Source organism: Saccopteryx leptura, chromosome 1, assembly GCF_036850995.1.
Source record: "Saccopteryx leptura isolate mSacLep1 chromosome 1, mSacLep1_pri_phased_curated, whole genome shotgun sequence".
Taxonomy (NCBI): domain Eukaryota; kingdom Metazoa; phylum Chordata; class Mammalia; order Chiroptera; family Emballonuridae; genus Saccopteryx; species Saccopteryx leptura.
In genome coordinates this window covers 247,838,393-247,859,715 of record NC_089503.1, presented here as the reverse complement: position 1 = coordinate 247,859,715, position 21,323 = coordinate 247,838,393, and the positions used below count along the sequence as shown (strand labels likewise).

Here is a 21,323-nt window from a genome sequence, read left to right as displayed (position 1 = left end):
AATGCCCAATACGACCCAGAGGATCTTACTACTTGACATTTCCACGGTGTGAGGTGTGCAAAGCACCTCACCACCACTTAGCAGGGGTCCCCAAACTTTTTACACAGAGGGCCAGTTCACTGTCCCTCAGACCGTTGGAGGGCCGCCACATACAGTGCTCCTCTCACTGACCACCAATGAAAGAGGTGCCCCTTCCGGAAGTGCAGCGGGGGGCCGGATAAATGGCCTCAGGGGGCCTCATGCGGCCCGCGGGCCGTAGTTTGGGGATGCCTGATATGGGCTGCTACCCAACAAGTGGATCTCAATCAGCAGGCAAGAAGTCCTCATCCCCTGGTTCCATGCCCCCGCCCCCCGCCTTATGTCCCTCCCTCACCCCTGATGCCCAGCCCTTCTCCAAACCTTGCTCCAGAGGTGCCCAGCTCCACACTCCCTACTCCTCTCTGACTTTGATCCTTGTCAGCACTGAGGTACCAGGGTCCTATGGCTGGTCATGTCATTAAAGACAGAAGTGTAGGCCTTGGCCAGTTGGCTCGGCAGTGGAGCGTCGGCCTGGCGTGCGGAAGTCTCGGGTTCGATTCCCAGCCGGGGCACACAGGAGAGGCGCCCATTTGCTTCTCCACCCCTCCCCCTCTCCTTCCTCTCTGTCTCTCTCTTCCCCTCCCGCAGCCAAGGCTCCGTTGGAGCAGGGATGGCCCGGGCGCTGGGGATGGCTCCTTGGCCTCTGCCCCGGGCACTGGAGTGGCTCTGGTTGCGACAGAGCGACTCCCCGGAGGGGCAGAGCAGCGCCCCCTGGTGGGCAGAGCGTTGCCCCTGGTGGGCGTGCCGGGTGGATCCGGGCGCATGCGGGAGTGTCTGACTGTCTCTCCCTGTTTCCAGCTTCGGAAAAATACAAAAAAAAAAAAAAAAAGACATAAGTGTTGCCTGACCTGTGGTGGCACAGTAGATCAAGCGTCGACCTGGAACACTGAGGTCACTGGTTCAAAACCCTGGGCTTGCCCGGTCAAGGCACATATGGGAGTTGATGCTTCCTGCTCCTCTCCACACACACACACACACACACTCTCTCTCTCTCTCTCTCTCTATTTCTCTATCTCTCTCTGTCTCTCTTCTCTAAAATGAATAAACAAAAAAAAACTTAAAAAAAGAAGTGTCATAGCAGGACTGACAGAAATCAAAGGAACACCATGTGCTTCTTGTTGGAAGCTTTTGGTGGTCTGTCCCAGGCTCCTGGATATGCAGGCAGCCCTGAAAACAACGAATGAGCCTGTATAAAGTAATGAGGCTGTGCTGCCTCACACCCTGGCATCTTATCTGCCACAATTCCCCCGTTTTAAACAGCACTTAGCTGTAATCAGAGGCCACCTCTTTTAAGAAGGCTGACTACACATTAGAGTTCCCTCATATAAAATAACAAAGTGAAGCCCTGGCCAGTTGGCTCAGTGGTAGAGCATTTGCCTGGCGTGCAGGAGTCCCAGGTTCGATTCCCGGCCAGGGCACACAGGAGAAGCGCCCATCTGCTTCTCCACCCCTCCCCCTTTCCTTCCTCTCTGTCTCTCTCTTCCCCTCCTGCAGCCAAGGCTTCATTGGAGCAAAGCTGGCCTGGACGCTGAGGATGGCTCTATGGCCTCTGCCTCAGGCGCCAGAATGGCTCTGGTTGCAACAGAGCAACAACCCAGATGGGCAGAGCATCACCCCGTGGTGGGCATGCTGGGTGGATCCCGGTCGGGAGCATGCGGGAGTTTGTCTGACTGCCTCCCCGTTTCCAACTTCAGAGAAATGCAATAAATAAATAAATAAATAAAATAACAAAGTGGGAAATAATGGGCTGAAAGAGAAAATTATTTAATGTGGTTCAATGAAATCATCAACCTAAACAGCATCTGATTACAGGGACCCTCTTACTTTCTGAGCCAAGCAACAGCACCAACTGTGGCCCTAAGTGAGGAACCAGGCAGAATGTGCAGGATGTGCAGGGCTACATGGGGCCCAGACGGTTCACTAGTCTCTGAGACTGCCATGCTGTGCATGGGGCTGAGGGCCTCAGGAACAGCAAACCCCACAGGTGGGGGGCTGTGAGGAGAGGAGGATGGGCTAGGAGTGGGCCTGTCTCCCAGCTGTTGCCTGCAGGACCATACATCTAGACCCCATGACCATTCATTGCTCTACTTGGGATTTCCTAGCTGAACTGACCATGAGAACGGGAAATGTCCTGTATCTGTGCTGTTTGATGAGTTCACCACTAGCTTGCATGGCTCTTAACTAGAACTTGCAGTTGCAACAAAGGCCCAGAATGTTTAATTTTACTTCATTTTAATTAATTTACAATTAAATGGCTGCACACACAGCCAGTGGCTTCTTCCTTCTCTCTGCTTACTAAGTGGCCCCCCTGTGCAACCAGATACTTGCCCTGCACTTGCTCCCCCACATCTTCCATGTGCTCCTATTGCAGTCCCAGGCCCTGTCCTAAAACACAGGTCTAACTGGTCCTCCTCTCCACCACACCCCACACACATCTAGGCAGTCTTACCTCCTTTCTCTCCTTCCCTGCAGAGACTGTACTTTCTGTTCCTGGTCTGGAATGCTCTCTGCCATCCATCTCCCATGCTCCCAGGGGTACAGGGCTGAAAAGTACTCCTAAATTCATGCCTACCAGGGACCTCAGAATGCAACCTGATTTCAAAATAGGGTCTTTGCAGATGTAATTTGTTAAGGTGAGTGGATAATGGTGGGCTCTAAAGCCAATAACTGGTGTTTCTCATAAGAGAAACAGAGAGACAGAGAGGTGGCCATGTAACAGCAGAGGCAGAGATTACAGAGATGTGTCTACAAGCCAGTGGACACCAAGGATTTCTAGCCAACCCCAGAAGCTGGGAGAGGAAGGAGAAACCCTCCCCTGGAGCCTTTGGAGGGAGGATGGCCCTGTTTCATAGATTGGTCGGAGTTCTGCCTCCCAGACAGGGAGAGGACAAACTACTGCTGTCCAGCTCCCTAATTTATAGCCTTTTATGACAGTGGCCCCAGGACACAAACACACCAGGGTCTCATTACAGCATCAACTGGAACCTCCCCTCTTCCAAGCTGTTGCTGCCCAGCCCAATCATTCCTTTTGCTCATCACAGTTTCTATAGGGTCAGAAATCTTTCCCGCATCCTTGTCCCTTATCCATCTCCTCCTCTGTACCTCATCAGTCTCACTCCATGTCTCCTAGCAGCTGAGCAATGACTTGCACAACGACTACTGAGAGGGTGCCAAACATGTTTCTTGTGGAACAATCGGGGTGAAGGTTGGGAGGGGGTATAACTGGCACTTCAGCCCACAAATCATTAACCACCCAAAGATGAGGGCAGAAATCCAGCCAAGAAGGTGGCATCTGCTCTGAGGGCTCACAGACACAGGCCCCCTGTTTCTGATGTAATTACCAGCACTGCAGCTAGATGCCACAACAAACCAGTTCGTTAGGAAATCCACTGGAAGCTCTCAGAAACACTTCATAAACAAAACAATTAGGTGCCAGCAGGGGCTCCATTGGTCCCTGGCCCCAGGGCCTGCTTCCCACCACTCCCTCCAGCCAGCCAGCCAGTCCCAACAGCTAGGGACCAGACAGATCTTGAGGACCTTCACTTGGCAAGACACTGCCCCTGCAGGAGGCCAGAACCCCAATGGCACTCTCTTTCCCTTTCTACATAAAGGAAGCTTTATCCATGTGTCACACAGGCATGACCTTGGTTCTTTAAGACCAGTCCCCTTCCTCCTCCTAGGCTGTCCTGAGGGGATGTGACTCAGCTGGACAGCCAAGAAGGTCCTTCTGCCAATCTGTGACCACCCTCCTACCCCTCCTGCACAGATGACAGCAACAATCACAATAATAATAAATTCAGGGTGCTCTGAGCAAGGCACTTCCCAAGGATGTTCCCATACCACTTCCAACAGCACCTGATTGCTCTGAGGACAGAACTAGGTCCCACTGCCACAAGACCAGCCCTCAACCTCTCTTCATCTCTGGCCTCTCCTTTCTCCTGCTCAGTGAGGCCCCCTCTCCCTTCTCCTCCAGGCTCCATGGCTGCCACCATGAGAGGAACCAGCCAGCATGAATTTGTAACAAACCTCACCCACTGCACAGCATTTACTTCAGCCAAGAAACAAACTCTGTCCCCAGCAGGACAGCAGGACAGCCCATGGAACATGGGTGGGGGTGGTGGCAGGTGCAAGAGGCAGTACAGAGTGGGGAACATCCCCAATTTGCTCATGAAAGCCCTCCACCCAGACCATACCCTCATCTAGAAAAGGCCTCCTTCCTCCCTTTGGTGAGCCAGAGCTCACCAGCTAGCAGCATCAACAGAGGCCTGGACAGCAAAAAGGAGGATGAGGAACGAGGAACTTACCCACTGAGGAGCCTCCCTAACACATGGGGTCTCACTTGTCCCCCCAGGGGACAACAGGCAATGTCTGGGACATCTGTGGTCGTCATGACTAGGGATGCTCCTGGCATCAAGTGGGTGGGGACGAGCGATGCTGCTCAACACCCCACAGTGCCCAGGACCTCCCCACAAAGTGACCCCAATGTCAGCAGTGCCAAGATAGAGAGAACTTGTCTGCAGATTTAAACCTCAGGCTCCCAGTTCTACCAGGAAAAGCAGTCAAGCCATGATGATGAGGAGTGGGAGGCCCACTGACATAAGTAAGCTGCATACCAGCCAGCATTCTTCTAGCGCTACATGGCCATGCACCTGCCATGCTGGCACCCAGCACCCAGGAACCCACCAGGGGAGATGGGAAAGTGGCATACAGGACAAGTAGGTGGCACCGCACATGAAGCCTGGAAGCCCCCATTCCCAGAGAGACTTAGGTATGAGAACAAACATGGATTTCTTAAGCCCTCCCTCTAAGCAAACGGAAGTTGGAACAAAGCTGTCTGCAACCTGGGGATAATACCAGACACAGGGCCTGACCAGGCGGTGGCACAGTGGATACAGCGTCGGACTGGGATGTGGAGGACCCAGGTTCAAGACCCCTGAGGTAGCCAGCTTGAGCGTAGGCTCATCTTACTTGAGCAAGGCTCACCAGCTTGGACCCAAGGTTGCTGGCTCGAGCAAGGGGTTACTCGGAGACAGTCAAGGCACATATGAGAAAGCAATCAATGAACAACTAAGGTGTCGCAACGAAAAACTAATGATTGATGCTTCTCATCTCTCTCCCTATCCTGTCTTTCCCTATCCCTCTCTGTCTCTGAAAAAACAATAACAACAAAAAACCAGACACAGGGACAGGTGTTAGAAGAAGAAAAAAGGAATTGGGGCCAACAGGAGGTTGGGACATTTGTCTATCACCCACCACAAGAGAGCTGTAAAGTTCCCGGGAGGGCAAAGAGCAGAGCAGAGGCCTGTCACAGCACTGAGCATCCAGCTCTCAAGGAACCACAGACAGGTGCTAATGCCCTTTAGGATGCACTCAAACCACCGTGAACAGCATTAACAGAAGCCAAGGAAGCACATAACTCTAGACAGAGGCTGGTATATTCAGAAGGGAGGGCGCTGCAATTACACTTGTGATTCTTTGCAACGTGTTCCTCCCTAGACAAATGCAAAGCTTGTCACAGTGTAGCTGTGCTGGAGGAGAGAGCATATGAAGTAGCAGGAACCTCCTGCAGATCCCGGGCCTGAGCCCTCCTGGCCATGGCAACAGTGAGGGAGGTGCTGAGAATAAAAGGTAGGGACCACAGGCCTCCACTGAGCCCCACCAGCGCTGGGCCAGGGCAGCAGGCTTCTGTGGCCTTGGAACTCCAGAACTGGAGAGAAGATGCTTCAAGGGAACCCACCAAGCAATCAAGTCCTGCCCATACCGAGCCAGCAGGGTTTTATAAAGGAGTCCCCAGACCAGTCCTCCTATGCATTCTCACGTGGGGGCAGCACTGCTCCTTGCTAGGGGGAGAGAAACCTTACTCTTTTGTGTAGAGAGCATAGATATACAAAGAGACATAAGGAGACATACAGCATGTCTATGGTATTAAAACTAGGGGCAATTAGGAAGAATGGTGTAAAAGGGTTTGGGTGAAGAAGCAGCAATAATGCAAAAAAGGCTGAGAAACATGCCCTAGAACACTGTGGGTTCTCCTGGCACTGAGTAAGTAAGTGGGAACCACAAATGCTGCTCAACACCCCAGAGTGTTCATGATGGACCCCCAATATTACAGTGCTGAGGGGAGACTCTGCCTGAGATTTACGCTTCTACAGTGGATTCCGCCTGCTCTCGATAGTTGCTCCAGAATATGGAGTTTAACCCCAAACTAAACTGAGCAGGGAAGGGAATGTGGGCTGAGACCAGCCTCAGGGGTCCCCTCAGTCTCAGCTCTGGCCCTCCCTGCACCACTGTGGTTGTTACAACACCCTGAGCTTCCAAGGAAACAAGTTTTAAATGAACCACCAGGGACAGTGACAGGAAGCTCCAGGGGAAGGAACAAAAGGAAAATATATTTCATAGGGCAATTTACTGAGAACCTCAGGCACTGGGCTGCCCAACCCATAAATCAGAGTTGGGAGGCACAGAAGTGCAGACAGGCAAGGCAGGCACCTTGGATGCCGGAGAAGGCTCAGGGTATGGGCCTATTCCAGCCTCATTTGCCCCCCCACACACACACACACACTTCACCTTCTACTACCTCCCTTTGGGCTTCAGGTTAACAGCCTGGAGCAGGCAGCACTCATTCTTGAAGGCAGCAGAAACAATTTGGTTCATAATGTGGGAGTGGAGTGAAAGCCAATTCCAGAAGCCTCTCCCCTCCTCCATACTGAGTAGAAACCCTCCCTGCTGATGCCTCTGGGGGGGGAGTTCATGTTTCCAGGGAAGCTGAGCGCTCAGCAGGCAGTGCCCAGACAGCTGGTGGAAAACCAGTTAAGTGCAGGCCTTGCGTACCGGGTTTTAAATCTCTTCCACTTTGTTTAAACCTGCAGTCAAGTCCTTTGGCATAGCCATCAAGCACGTGATGAAGTAGAGAGGCCTTGTCAGGCTTTGCCTGGCACTACCCACCTAGAAAGCAGCTAGGGCCATGCTAAGCTAATCCAAGTGGCAGGCAGACTTGTACGACTAATGTGAGTTCAGACCTAAAAAGGCCAGTATGTGTACAGTTTATTTTCCCTGAGTGAGACTGGAGCATCCCTTTGATCTCCCTGTTGGTAATTCACTGCAAAAGCTGGGCATCTGAGAAGATACCAGCAATCATTCTCTGAATCAAGCAGCACCCCACCCACCAGAGGCTGCTCCAGATACCCCAATTGAGCACCAGACACCCACCAGGAGGAGACTGCAGGCTTGGGGGACACTCAGGGCCTCCAAGTGGGGTGAGGAAGGCAGAGAAAGGTCAACGGCATTCAGGGTCTGGCCATCTTGCAGCTGTCACCTTAGCAAAGTCTCTTTCCCTCTCTCTGGTCCTCACAAGGTCAAAGGAAAACTGCTCCATCAGAGGAGACACACATACAACTGAAGGCTGACGCCCTGTAGAGGTTGCCCCTTAGGATCCACCAGCAGTCCACCAAGGGATCAGGGCTCCACATCCACAGCCCCCAGGGCCTCCCGCTTCCAAATGCTTTTCCCAGTAGCATAGGTAAAAAGAAATGCTGTTTAGTCTGCCTCCTCCATAACATACACTGGAGTGTTTGTGGACTACAGGACAGTTTGATCGATGTGCACAGGCATCCACTCGTAGACCTGCCCATACCCTGTATACTGATCTTTTGAGCTGCTTCAGAATGATTTGCCCATGTTTTATATTAGATTATCTTTCTCAATCTGATAAAAACTATTCTGGGTGATAAAATTTTTAAAAAACCAACAGCTTTATCTCAGTATGGTAAGAACTAATCTGGGTGGTAGAATTTTCTTAACAGCTTTATTGATATAATTCAACGCTCCATAATCCACCTATGTAAGTATACAATTCAGGGGTGGATGTGCCTGTTCTGGACATTTCACATAAACAGAATGACACACTCTGGGGCCTTTTGTGTCTGGCTTCTCTCACTGAGCATCATGTGTTCAAGGTTCATCCAAGTTGTAACATGTGTTAGAGCTTCACTTCTTTTCATGGTCCAGTGGGTGGCAGAAATGGAAGGTCTGTTTTCCCTTCTTTCTATACTTGCCTTATTCTCTAATTTTCCACAATGGGTATTCTTCATTTCAAGGTTCCCATAGCTAGCTGATGGATGAAGCTGGCCGGATGTTCCCCACCCACTCCTTGAAGCTGTAAAAATCACTCGGCAATCCCCTGCTCCTTCTCTCCCTCCTCCTCCTCCTTGTCATTGTGGACATCATTGTTGGCGGCGGTGCTGTCGTCCTCTGGGGTCCCAAGCTCCCCTCTACTACCCAGCAGCTTGGCCTGAGTCAATATGTAGAAGCCCTTGCTATCTGCTACTAGTGATGGTGGGACATTGGGCGGGGCAATTTCGCTCCATCAATTTCCAGGTGGAGGCCTAGCACCAGCCATGCACCACCACAGCCTGGGAAGTGCAGCAGTGATGGGAATTTGTGGTCCAGAAACTGTAAGAGCGCTCACTCTTTGATTAGGGTGGGTTTTTGCAGGGCATTGGGTTTGAGTGCATTTAGCTGAAGGAACCTCCATCCAGAGGAAATTAAATGTCTGCTTGCTGCTCCCTGCTCTTCCAGTGGGCTCTTGGGGTGGATGTTGCCCATTCACAGGTGGGGGTAGGTGAGTTGCAGGTTAAAAAAAAACTTTAGAATTCCAGATTGGGGAAAGCCACTTGCTCTAACACCTAGTTCCTCAAAGGGAACAGCTCCTAGGGAGAAGGCAAAGTGATGCTCTGTGGAGTCCTTGCTTCTCCCCACAACTCTTCCTGTTGCCCAGCCTCCTCTCTGCAGAAGAGAAGCAGTGAGACTAATGAAACTGAAACAGAAATCCACAGCCACTGGAAACGGGGGTGGGGTGTGTGTGTGTGTGTGTGTGTGTGTGTGTGTGTGTGTGTCTCACCCTGCTCCCATGAGGAGGGCTGGCCTATTAAGTGAGGTTTCACATCTCTGGCAGTATCTGATATCTGTCCTGCTTAAGGAATCTCAACCCCCATGGCTGGGAAACAGGAAAGATGTGCCTTTCAGTCGGAAAAGGGGGCTCACAGCCCCAAACATGATGCCCTGGGAGATGTCCTCATTAGCAGGAGTCTGAAAAGAAACTACACTGAGCTTATGACACCTCAGTGTCAGAGGGCCCACAAATACCACCGGACTACCACCACTGCCTAAACAGAAAAAGAGGAGACCTGGAAGTCCAGCTAGATACGGGGTCTCAACAGGGGCTGATCTTGCCCCTAGGGGATATCAGGCTAAGTCTGAGCATACCTATGATTGTCATGACTTGGGGTGTTCCTGACAGCACATGGATGGGGGCTAGGGGTGCTGCTCAACCCCCCACGGTACCCAGGAAGGTCCTGAATGTCCATAGTGGTGAGGAGGGACCCTAGATTGAACCAATGAGCCAGAGTCTGAGGGACTGGGGACACTTGTTGAGCACAGAATCCCATACACAATGCTCCTGCATACCTTTTCCCTTTTCATGTTGGGATATCTCCAAGAAAGGGTGCCCTCCTTTTACAGACAGAAAAGCTCAGAGTGGCCCAAAGATCTCAGGCCATGAGCAGGGCAGGCCCAATGTACCCAGGTGCCCTGAGATGGGGACACAATGGGTATCCCCTCACTGCAGGGTGGCTGGGCAGGTACAGGTAGCCATACATTTTCCTCCCACGCATAAATGGATAATGAGGGTTAATGCTGGCAAAGTGGCTCAGAAAGGAAACCATCTGGGACAGAAACGCATAGCCAGGCAGTGTTGTGTGTGCGCTGTAGAGAGGGTGAAGAGACAGCACAGCCCAGACAGCAGCAGCACTGGCTGTGAATGCGGCCTGGAGGAGTGCCCTCAGAGGGGCTCTGGCACAGGCTGTGAGCTCTTTTCTCCAGGATTTTATGGCTAGGAGGAACCTGGGAGCCCTCCACCCTGCAGTCAGGAGGCTGGGTGGTGATGCTCTGTAGATGGTGGCTGTGACACTGGCATTTGGTATATCCTGCTGGGTGGCTACAGCTACTGGCACCTTCTCAGACTCATCCAGAACCTCCCATGGCAGTTGACTATTCAGCCCTAACTGGCTGGAGCCAAGGCTGGCAGAAGAGGCCCACACCAAGTGGCAAATATTTTCAGCTTTGCAAGCCAGACAGTCTCTGTTTGTGGGTCAAATAAGTTTGCAAATATGATGTATATGTTTGCTCGCTTATAGTTTGCATTGGGTGGGGGGGACAGGCTGTAAGCAGGCAGGGTCCTTATAGCCTAAGGCTTAGTTTTAAGATTAAGCCTTTCCCACCCTTTTAATACTAAGATCTTCTCATCGCTAAGCTTTTTCCCTACACCCTTGACTGTTGCATGATGTGTGGTGGTGCACTCTTATGAGGAATCCCTCTTATGAGGAATCCCATTTATGCCTCAGATAAGTGGCTTTGTATCAGAGACTTCCTTATTTGTATACTGGCTTAAAGGCTTTAATTTCTACACTATAAAATAAGGGAGACCAGGGGCTTTCTCTCTTGGTTCCTGAAATTCGCATTGCAAGAAGAGGCAGCCAAGATGGCAGAGTACTGAAGGAGAAGCCAGTTTGTGCAAAGTTTGCGCAGAATGGAGATGGGTAACAGAGGTGAATAAGGCTGGTGAGGTAGAAACCTTTGATTCTAGGAATACTCAGATAAGTCAGTGACTTTGGGAGCCCTGAAATGGAAAGGGAAATGTTTTCCCACTGTGTGTATTCCTCGCCTGCCGGGTGCGAGCTAGGATTAAAGGTAAATACCCACCAGTTCTTGGCTCCACTGTTCCATTACCGTCTTTCGGAATTCAAATGCGAACCTGCACAGGCCAGGCGGCTGTGATGGTGGCTGTGGCTACTGGCCTTACACTGTTACAACACTTAACTCCACTGCTGCAAGTGAAAGCAGCCACAGACAAAAGGCCAACATACAGAGGAGGCTGGGCACCCATCAAAAGTTATTTATGAAGGTGTAACTTCAGTTTCATCAAATTGCTGTGTGGCATGTTCTTTTGATTTTCCCCCTAACACTTTAAAAATCTAAAAATCATTCTCAGTTTGCAGACCATACAAAAATAGCCTTCCAGTCTGCAAACCCTGCTCTGGACGGGGATACCTGAAACTCACAGGCTATTGGTCAAATAAGTTTGTAAAATATGATTTTTATGTTTGCTCGCTTATAGTTTGCACTGGGGGCTGGGCAGAGCCAGGTAATGTGGTCTATGGAACTGTAAATTACCTTCCTGCTTGGGAAGGGCCATTGTTTTGCTAATGTTTGCTGGAGGAGAAGTTTTCAAGCCAGAAAGTTTTGAAAAGAAGAGACGGAGAAGAGGCAGAAAGAAGCCATGTTTGCAGAGTGAGAGCAGAGAGAATGCAGAGTGTTGAAGAAGAAGCCAGTTTGTGCAGAGAGGAAAAGGTGTGCAGATAGGGAACCAGAGCTGAGGGGCTTTGGGAGTCGGAGGCCTTGGATTCTAGGAGGAACTGGATAATGTGTCAGTGGCTTTGTAAACTCTGAATGAAGAGGGAAGTGTTTTCCCTGTGCGTTTGCTCATCGGCAGGTGTGAGACTTTAATAAAGGAATGGCCCACCATTTTTTCGCTCCACTGTTTCTTTACCGTCTATCCAAATTCAATGGGAACCTGGCATGTGAATGGCCACGACAGCTCTGACTACTGGCCTTACACTGGCCAAGTGTGAGAGTCTGGCTTTTGATGATAAGATAGAATAACAGAAAAGGGACAGTGGAGAGTGGGAGTTTGAATAAGGTAACAAACCAACAAGTAAAATAGTTCCTAACTCTGGGAAGTAGAAATTCTCCCCAGAATTATGTTTTGATCAAGGTGCTAGAAAGAACTGGCTCAAAACGCAGATGGAGCCTGACCAGGTGGTGGCGCAGTGGATAGAGTGTTGGACTGGGGTGCGGAGAACCCAGGTTCGAGACCCCAAGGTTGCCAGCTTGAGCGCAGGCTCATCTGGTTTGAGCAAAGCTCACCAGCTTGGACCCAAGGTCGCTGGCTCGAGCAAAGGATTACTCAGTCTGCTGTAACCCCCTGGTCATGGCACATATGAGAAAGCAATCAATGAACTAAGGTGTCGCAACGAAAAACTGATGATTGATGCTTCTCATCTCTCTCCGCTCCTGGTCTGTCTGTCCCTATCTATCCCTCTCTCTGACTCTGTCTCTGTAAAACAAACAAACAAAAAACAAAAACAAAAACGCAGATGGAGTGAGGCAGCCCATGCTGGCTCACAGAAAAAGGGTCATGGGATCCTCCCTGTTTCCTGAAGTCTGGTTAAGGACCTGCAGGTCCCTGAGTGCCATCTAATCTGAATAACAGCCCTGCTTCTGCCCAGTCCTGCCTCTGACATGCCTCAGTTTATTACCAAGAAGGCCAGGTACCAGGGTGGACTTTGCAGCCAGGACTAGTTATAGGGGCAGCAGAACTTGCAAGAGTCAGGAACTGCTGCCCCATTTCAGCACCCTAAAGCCTGAGGGGTGACATCCAGGATTGCCACACAAGGACACCTGGTAGCCAGAGATCATTCCCTGGCTAAACCCTTTGCCTTCTTGCTGCAGGGACCTGGGTAGCTGGGCCAGCTCTTCAAGGGAGCACCGCGTGGTGCCCAGACATCTACCTTGAACCCCAGCTTGCTCCAAGCACCATGCACCACTTGTTCAGTAATTTCACACTACGTTGCCTGGGAATGTATACATGGAGGCCCAATCTAAGGTTGTACTTCCCAAATGTCACTTATTTGTGAACACATGGCTGAACCCAAAACAGCTTTTAATATTTGGGCAGTCCCCACCGGCCCCGCTCAATTTTGGCTCTGACAGCCTCTCCAAGACAAGCATGGCCCTGGGTTCATGGCTCCATTGCAGTGTCTCACAGGTGGTCACGGGACACACAGGTCAAGAGGATTCTCTCTGCCTTGAGTCTTACCATCCACGGTGCCCCCACATAATGCAAACAACAAAACCACATTCCCCGGGTAGTTACTCCTTTAGATCAAACAGGCAAATCCTGATGGTCACATGTCTCCTCTTTTAGCAATGTCCACCTGTGACAGCCCACCACGATTTTCTTTTCTTTTTTTAATTGAGAGTGGGGAGGCAGGGAGGCAGAGAGGCTCCTGCATGTGCCCTAACCAGGATCCACCTGGCAAGCTCCCCTGTAGGGCGATGCTCTGCCTATCTGGGGCCACTGCTCTGTGCCCTGACTGGGAATCCAACGTGGGACTTCCACACACAGGGCCAATGCTCTATCACTAGGGCTGGAAGTCCCAGGTTGGATTCCTGGTACTTCCACACACAGGGCCAATGCTCTATCACTAGGGCCGGAAGTCCCAGGTTGGATTCTCGGTCAGGGCACACAGGAGAAGTGACCATCTGCTTCTTCTCCACCACCACCCTTGCTTCTCTCTCTCTCTCTCACTTCTCCAGCAGACATGGCTCAAATGGTTCAAGCATGTTGGCCCCGGGTACTGAGGATGGCTCCATGGCCTACCTCAGATTTTGCTATAAAATGGCTCTGGTTGCAATGGAGCAAGGTCCCAAAATGGACAGAGCATCACCCCCTAGTGGGCTTGCTCGATGGAGCCTGGTCAGGGCGCATGTGGAAGTCTGTCTCTGCCTCTCCTACTCTCACTAAAAAAAAACAAAAAAAAAACAAACCAAAAAAAACTGGAGACTTCCATACGCTGGGCCGACGCTCTACTGCTGAGCCAACCGGCAAGAGCCCCTACCACTATTTTCTGAATTAAGTATAAAAAGCCCAATGCTTTAAAATCCTGGAAACGTCTCCCCCATCTTCCTTGCTACAAAGCCCATTTCCTTTTCTAACTCTGCAGAAAAAGCAAAGCTAGAGAAAAATATCATTAGAAAAATAAAGGCTAGCCAATTTGTCTAGAACAGCACTGCCCAATAGAAATATAATGCAAACTGCCTTCCTATTATTGTTTCTGGTCGCCACATTCAAAAAGTGAAAAGTAACAGGTGATGTTCACTTTAATGATATATTTTGTATAACCCAATCTATGCAAAAATATCAGTCTACATAACCAATATAAACAGACTTTTGGTGAGATATTTCCTGTTCTGTTATACACAGAGTCTTCGATACCATGCATGTTACACTCACGGCTCAACTCCATGCAATTGAGCCACATCTCAAAGCCACAACACCCGTGTATGGTCAGTGGCCACTGCAGTGAACACCACAGCTTAGACCCTCTTTGTAAAGGTCTGACGTCTAGAAACTACTATACGAGTCAGGGTCTGTGTTCCAGGCATACTTCCTCCACATAGAACCCATCATTTGTCCTGACTGGGAACAACTAAGTGATTCTGTAGAGAAACCCGAGGTGCCAATATGGGAGGCTGGCAGGAAACACCCTGTTTTCATCCTGTACAAGTCCAGCTGGAGGGGCTTCTACTGCTCCCATGTGCCCCAGCACCAGAGTGATACACCCACAAGTGGCTGGGTTTGTCTTTGCCATGGAGAGAGAAGGCCAAAAGGGGCTGAAACCTGTGAGCCAAGGCAGATCAGCCTGAGCCCAGCCTGATGGAAGAAGCCTGCTATTATCCTCTGTGGTGGGCCAGACAGGCATCAATGGCTGCAATGACAATCCGGGGAAAAGGCCCCTGATACCAGCAGCTGGGAAAGGGCTGGGCCTGGGCCTGCTGCCAGCCCAACAGTCCTCTTTCCTACTTCTCTCTCCAAGGTTCTATCATCCCCCACTTGACTGGGTAGGCCCACAGTTCATGAGCCCTGTTTATATCCTGTCACATGGACCTCCAAAGCCACCTCAAACCTCCAGGGGGAGACAAACAAGAAGAAGGAGATAGTCAGGCATGACCCAGACCCACACCCAAGGGCTCTGTGGACTTGACACAGTGCCCTCCAGCTATCAATCAAAACCACAAAGACAAGTGCACTCAGAGCTAAGGGAATTTGAGAACAAACACGCAGAATGTTATACCTTTGGGCCCTGGAGAATAGGGGGAGAAAAAAGGATACCTGACCTGTGGTGGTGCAGTGGATAGAACATTGTGAGGTTGCGCAATTCAAATCCCTGGGCTTGCCAGGTCAAGGCACATACAAGAAGCAACTACTGTGAGTTGTTGCTTCCCATTCCTATCCCTCTTTCTCTCTCCCTCTCCTCTCTCTTAAATCAGTAGTAAGTAAAATCATTTTTTTTGAGAGGAGGGGAGATAGAGAGACAGACTCCCACCTGCACCCCAACTGGGATCCAACTGGCAACCCCCATCTGGGACCAATGCTCCAATCAACAGAGCTATCCTCAGCATCTGAGGCTGACTCTTGGACCAACTAAGCTATCCTCAGCGCCAGGGGCCCACACTCGAACCAAATGAGCCACTGGCTTCAAGAGGGGGAGAGAGAGAGAAGCGGGATAGGGAGGGGAAGAGAAGCAGATGATAGCTTCTCATGTGTGCCCTGACAGGGGATTGAACCTGGGATGTCCACACACCTGGCCAATACTGTAACCACTGAACAAACCAGACAGGGCCTAATTTATTTAAAAAAAATTTTTTTTTAAAGTATCCCTGGCCAGAAGCTTGATTGGTTAACGCATTGCTCCAAAGCACAGAGATTGCCAGTTCGATCCCTGGTCAGGGCATATATAGGAAGAGACTGATGTTCCTGTTTCTCTATCTCTCTCCCTTCCTTTCTCACTAAAATCAATAAATAAAATTTTTTTTAAATGGAGTCTCTTCCCCTTTCAATATCCTCCAGGGACAGTGATGCAGCAGGCAGCCCCCAGGCCCAGAGGGTGTGGGGTCTGCCACATGGGGGTTCTGCTAGGAGACAGAGAGCCCCCCGACCCCAGGTCTGCCCAGACACTATTTGCTACACATCCACCCATCCTACTTATGACTTGTCCCCATTCCTCCAGTTGAAAATTTTCTAGGGACAAGTTTACTGAGGATCCCAGAACAGACCTTAATGGAAAGTTCAGGCTCCCAGCTGCTGCACGGTCATGGGTGAAAGCCAGCTGGGAGGGATTGGCTCCCTTTTTAGAGTTTTTCACAGTGAGGACACTTACCTGAGTTGCCACCTTGCCGTAATCAATCCACCGCAGGGTGGCAAAATTGGTCGATTCAGCACAGTTGAATCCGTGATTGAAGCCAGCATGGTAGCCGTAGGGAAAGGTGATCATGAACTCCCCAGCCTCTTGCGTAATCTGAGGAAGAGGAGTCTGATCAATGAGGGTGCTGTGTGGTAGACTGCAAGTGGCAAAAAGCCTTTGTAAATTCGAAGGTTAGCAAAAGGCTAAGTTCTCCCTCCCCCACCTCCATATTGGCTATGAAGCTGAGTATTTGCACTCACTTCACTTGCTTGCTTAAGTTGCTGGAAGCAATTTACATGCCCTTCCTCTCACCCTTTGTTCTGATGTTGGTTGATTTTACTTATGCATGGTGGGGGGGTTCTTGTTTATGCCTTAAGAAAGTTCCTGTTTTTGCCTCAGATGTGTGACTTTGTATCAAAGACTTCCTTCTTTGCATATGACTATATAATAAAGCAAATTGGGGGCTACTGGCACTTGGATATTGCCATCAGCACTGAAGAGGCCTCCCTATCCCACCATCCTCTTTTCTCGATGAGTCTATTTTCTTAATTCTGCACCATTCTCCCTTGAACTCAGAATTACTAGCCCTGCTGGTACATAGCAAGTGGCGCCTAACGTGGGGCCCAAGTATGAGAAAACTAAACTAAAGGCAGGTAAAGGCAGGTGACGTTACTCCCCAAGTGTGCACAGTGAGTAAAGAAAGTTTTGGGGGAGAGTATAGTTGGGAGTAATTATGGGACAATTAAGGTCAAAAGTAGGGGACCTTTTTGTAAGAAGAGTTATGCAGCTAGAATGATTTTTACAATATATTAAAGGTGTATGCCCCTGGTTCCCAAAGAAGGGAACAGTTAGTTCTGCTACAGGGGAGCAAGAAGGTAAAGTTCTGAAAAGGCAGTGGAGTGAGGAGACTATGGCAGGTGGTCCTGTACTTTGCGGCTTGGGGGCTAAGGAATGTGGGATAGTGTGGCTGCTCCTAGTTCTCTCTAGGTCAGGGGTACTCAACCTTTTTATACCTACCACCCATGTTTGTATCTCTGTTAGTAGTAAAATTTTCTAACTGCCCACCGGTTCCACAGTAATGGTGATTTATAAAGTAGGGAAGTAACTTTACTATATAAAATTTATAAAGCAGAGTTACAGCAAGTTAAAGCATATAATAATAATTACTTACCAAGTACTTTATGTCGGATTATCGCTAAGTTTGGCAGAATAAATCTTTATAAAACAACTTACTATAGTTAAATCTATCTTTTTACTTACACTTTGGTTGCTCCACTACCACCCACCATGAAAACTGGAATGCCCACTAGTGGGCAGTAGGGACCAGGTTGACTACCACTGCTCTAGGTGCTTGGTCTGCCACTCAGCTAAAATTGAGGTAGAAGAGAAGTCTTATCATGGTCTTCCTAAGCTGCCAGTTACAGCAACTATGGAATTTGAGAATGGTTAGGAGACTCAGCTATTTAAGTTATAGCTTTTCCTGTTATTGTCTGATTTTCTTTAATGTGTCAGCAATAATCCTCTGAACTATTATTTTGTTTCTTTCCTATTCTTTGCCTGGAAATTTAGGCAGGGGACCCCTGGTGGATTTGACTACAAAATTGCTCATGCAGCTGCCGAGAGCAAATTTTCTCAGGGAGATTTTGTTTAGTCCCATCCTTCAGTCCCTCTGTCAGAAAATACCCTGACTAAAATCAAACAGGCATCTTTCTAATCTGATTGTGCTCTGAAATCCCAGGTTTCTCTCTGGTTTGTCTAATTCTTGTTTCTATTTAGTCTTTGTTTAATGTTGTCTAAAATGTGTCTGTTTTGTTGTTTTTTTTAAGTGTTTGCCTTTTAAAGATTTTATTTATTCATTATAGAGAGGGGAGAGAGAGAGAGAGAAGGGGGGAGGAGCAGAAAGCATCAACTCCCATATGTGTCTTGACCAGGCAAGCCCAGGGTTTTGAACCGGCAACCTCAGTGCTTCCAGGTCGATGCTCTATCCACTGCGCCACCACAGTCAGGCTAAAATGTGTCTGTTTTTAAGGCCTGGATTAAGTTCTTGCATGCAAAAATTGGAAATGCCGGCTCTAATATTGAAAAAATAAAATTTTAGAACTTGTAAGGAGCGCTCATTTAAATTTAAACAGAATGGAATGTAGATCCTTAAGACTTACTAGTTTGGTTAGTGCATTGTGAGGTGTGTTCAGAGTTAGGAGCCAAATAACAATTCAAGTATTAGGATTAATCTAAGTTGTATGTTATACTTGTGTTTCTGTTCATAAATTGTCTTGTTTATGTGTAAGGCTATACTCAAGTAGGTAAAACAAAGGAATTGAGCAAAATTAAGCAGGGCAACCTAATAAGTCATTTCAAGAATTTGTCTCAAGCTGCTTCAGGCAGTTAGAATAGTATAAGGATGCTAATTCTGCTTCTCGGGCCACATCCTGCAAAAAGGGGCCCCGAGGAAATTGGGAATTTGGTTCCTCTGATTTTGCCTATTAGATTCAAAAGATAGGTCAGAATGCCCTGAAATGAAACTAACAATACAAGGGCATAAATTTAAAGGACTTTTAGATACTGGAGCTGATGTATCTGTTATTGCTAAGCTACAATGGTCTCCTTCCTGGCACACTTAATGCAGCAGCCACAGAATTACAAGGTATAGGGCAGAGTAAATCCCCTCAACAAAGCTCTAGTTTTTTACAATGGGAAGATAAAGAGGATCATTCTGGACTTTTCCAGTTTTATGTGCTCCCTGGATTGCCAGTTAATTTGTGGGGTAGAGATGTTTTGAAAAATATGGGAGCGTTGCTTGTCAGTCCTAACGGTTTAGTCAGTACTCAAATGCTTGATCAGGGATTTTTGCCCACTAAGGGACTAGGGAAAGAATAGCAGGGATTCTCACCCCCATAGAAGTGGCACCCAATACCAGAAAGCGTGGATTAGGATATCAAAATTTAGCATAGGGACCTTGGTAGCTCCTGCTTACTCCAATAATGCACTGTGCAGATCCAATTACTTGGAAATCAGATAATCCTGTATGGGTAGACCAATGGCCCCTTTCTCAGGAGAAACTTAAGGCAGCTGCTCAATTGGTACAAGAGCAGGTACAGCTTGGGCACACTGAACTTTCTGATAGCCCATGGAATAAGCCTATATTTGTTATTAAAAAGAAATCAGGAAACTGGAGGCTATTACAAGATTTAAGAGCAATAAATAAGACTGGAAATTATGGGTCCTCTCCAGCTAGGATTTCCTTCTCCTACTGCCATTCCATGGAATTTTCACCTTGTAATTATCGACTTGAAGGATTGCTTTTTTACTATTCCTTTAAGCCCGCATGATTGCAAGTGTTTTGCATTCAGTGTTCCTTCAGTTAATTTCGAGGCTCCAATGGAGCGATACCAGTGGAGAGTTTTGCCTCAAGGTATGGCTGACAGTCCTACCTTGTACCAAAAATATGCTGCTCAAGCTATCTCTTCCAGTACGAAGGCAGCACCCTAAGGTGTACATAGTTTATTATATGGATTATATTTTTACTGCTCATCCAGATAAAGGCACTGTGTTGACCATTTTGCAACAACTAGAATATTTTTTGAAAGAATCAGGACTTTATATAGCTCCTGAAAAGGTAGAGCAATCTTTACCTTTCTCTTATTTAGGAAAAATTATTGAGGGACAAAAAGTTTGTCCACAAAAATTAGAAATCAGGACAGATCATTTGCAAACTCTAAACAATTTCCAGAAATTATTAGGAGATATTAATTGGTTTAGACCTTCCTTGAAATTAACTACCGGGAAACTGAAGCCACTTGTTGATATTCTTAGAGGCTCGGCTGAACCAGCTTCTCCTTGGCTACTTACAGCTGTGGGCAGCAAGCTTTAAAGCTTGTAGAAAAAGCCTTGCAACAAGCACAACTAAAACACATAAATCCTGAAGAATCAATTGCCTTACTAATTTGTCCCTTGAGTTACACTCCAATGGGACGATTGTGGCAAGCTTCAGGTCCTACTGAATGGATTCATTTAGCTGTTACTCCTAAGAAAGTTTTATCTCCATATTTTGATCTTGTCGCCTCCTTGATTATCAAGGAGCATAGGCGACTCTTACAGCTTATAGGTTTTGAGCCTCATATTATTTTTGTTCCTTTTTCAAAGGATCAACAACAATGGCTCTGGGAAATTTCCATTAAATGACAAACTGCTTTTGCAAATTTTACAGGCCAAATTGATTCTCACTACCCAGCTGATAAAATGGTTTAATTTTCATTAATTACTACATTTGTCTTTCCTAAGACAATTGTTAATAAGCCCATTCCTGAAGCACCTACAGTCTTTACTGATGGGGCCAACTCAGGAATAGCAGGCTTAATAATTGATGGACAATTTTATACTGAAACAGTCACCTTAAAATCAGCTCAAAGACTAGAATTACATGCCATTATCATAGCTTTTCAGCACTTGCCATGTTCCTCTTTTAATCTGTATACAGACAGCAAATATTTACTTATGGTTGTTTCCACTATAAAGACTGCTGTCTTAGGGACAACTGCTGATGAGGAATTATTTCAGCAATTTCTCCTTCTTCAAAGACTTATACGTCACCATAGAGCTCCATGTTTTATAGGACATATTGCAGCTCACTCCATGCTCCCTGGAGCTTTAGCACAAGGGAATGCCCTTGTTGATCAGACTACCAAAAAGAAAATTATTGGAGCAACCATGACAGATCAAGCAATCCAGTCTCATACTATTCATCACCAGAACACTGCAACCCTGCATAAACAATTTCAACTTTCTCTGGAAGCAGCACAGCAGATTGTTAAATCCTGTCCAAAGTGTCCTATACTACAATCTGTCCCCTCGTTAAGAGTTAACCCTCGAGGACTCCTACCAGGACAATCTTGGCAAATGGATGTTACTCATATACCTTCATTTGGCAAACAGTCCTATGTCCACGTTACAGTGGATACATATTCTGGATTTATAGTAACCTCTGTCAGAACAGGAGAGGCTGCTAAGCATGTTATAGCTCATTGTTTGTATGCATTTTCTATTATTGGACTTCCTAAACTGATTAAAACTGACAATGCTCCTGCATATGTAGGAAAAGCATTTACTACATTTTGTTAGAAGTTAACATAAAGACAAGTATTTCTTAAAATCTTTGAAGTCAAA

General features: G+C 48.0%; 1 protein-coding gene across 5 annotated transcripts in view; it reads right to left on the bottom strand.

Moving 5' to 3' along the window:
• Window positions 1–21,323, bottom strand: part of KDM4B (lysine demethylase 4B) — a 169,365-nt gene that overhangs the window by 44,381 nt on the left and 103,661 nt on the right. For all 5 annotated transcript variants that reach the window (XM_066344809.1, XM_066344812.1, XM_066344813.1 and 2 more), the window contains exon 9: window positions 16,137–16,274. In XM_066344809.1, the coding sequence (XP_066200906.1) occupies window positions 16,137–16,274 (138 nt within the window). The remainder of the gene's footprint in view (window positions 1–16,136; window positions 16,275–21,323) is intronic.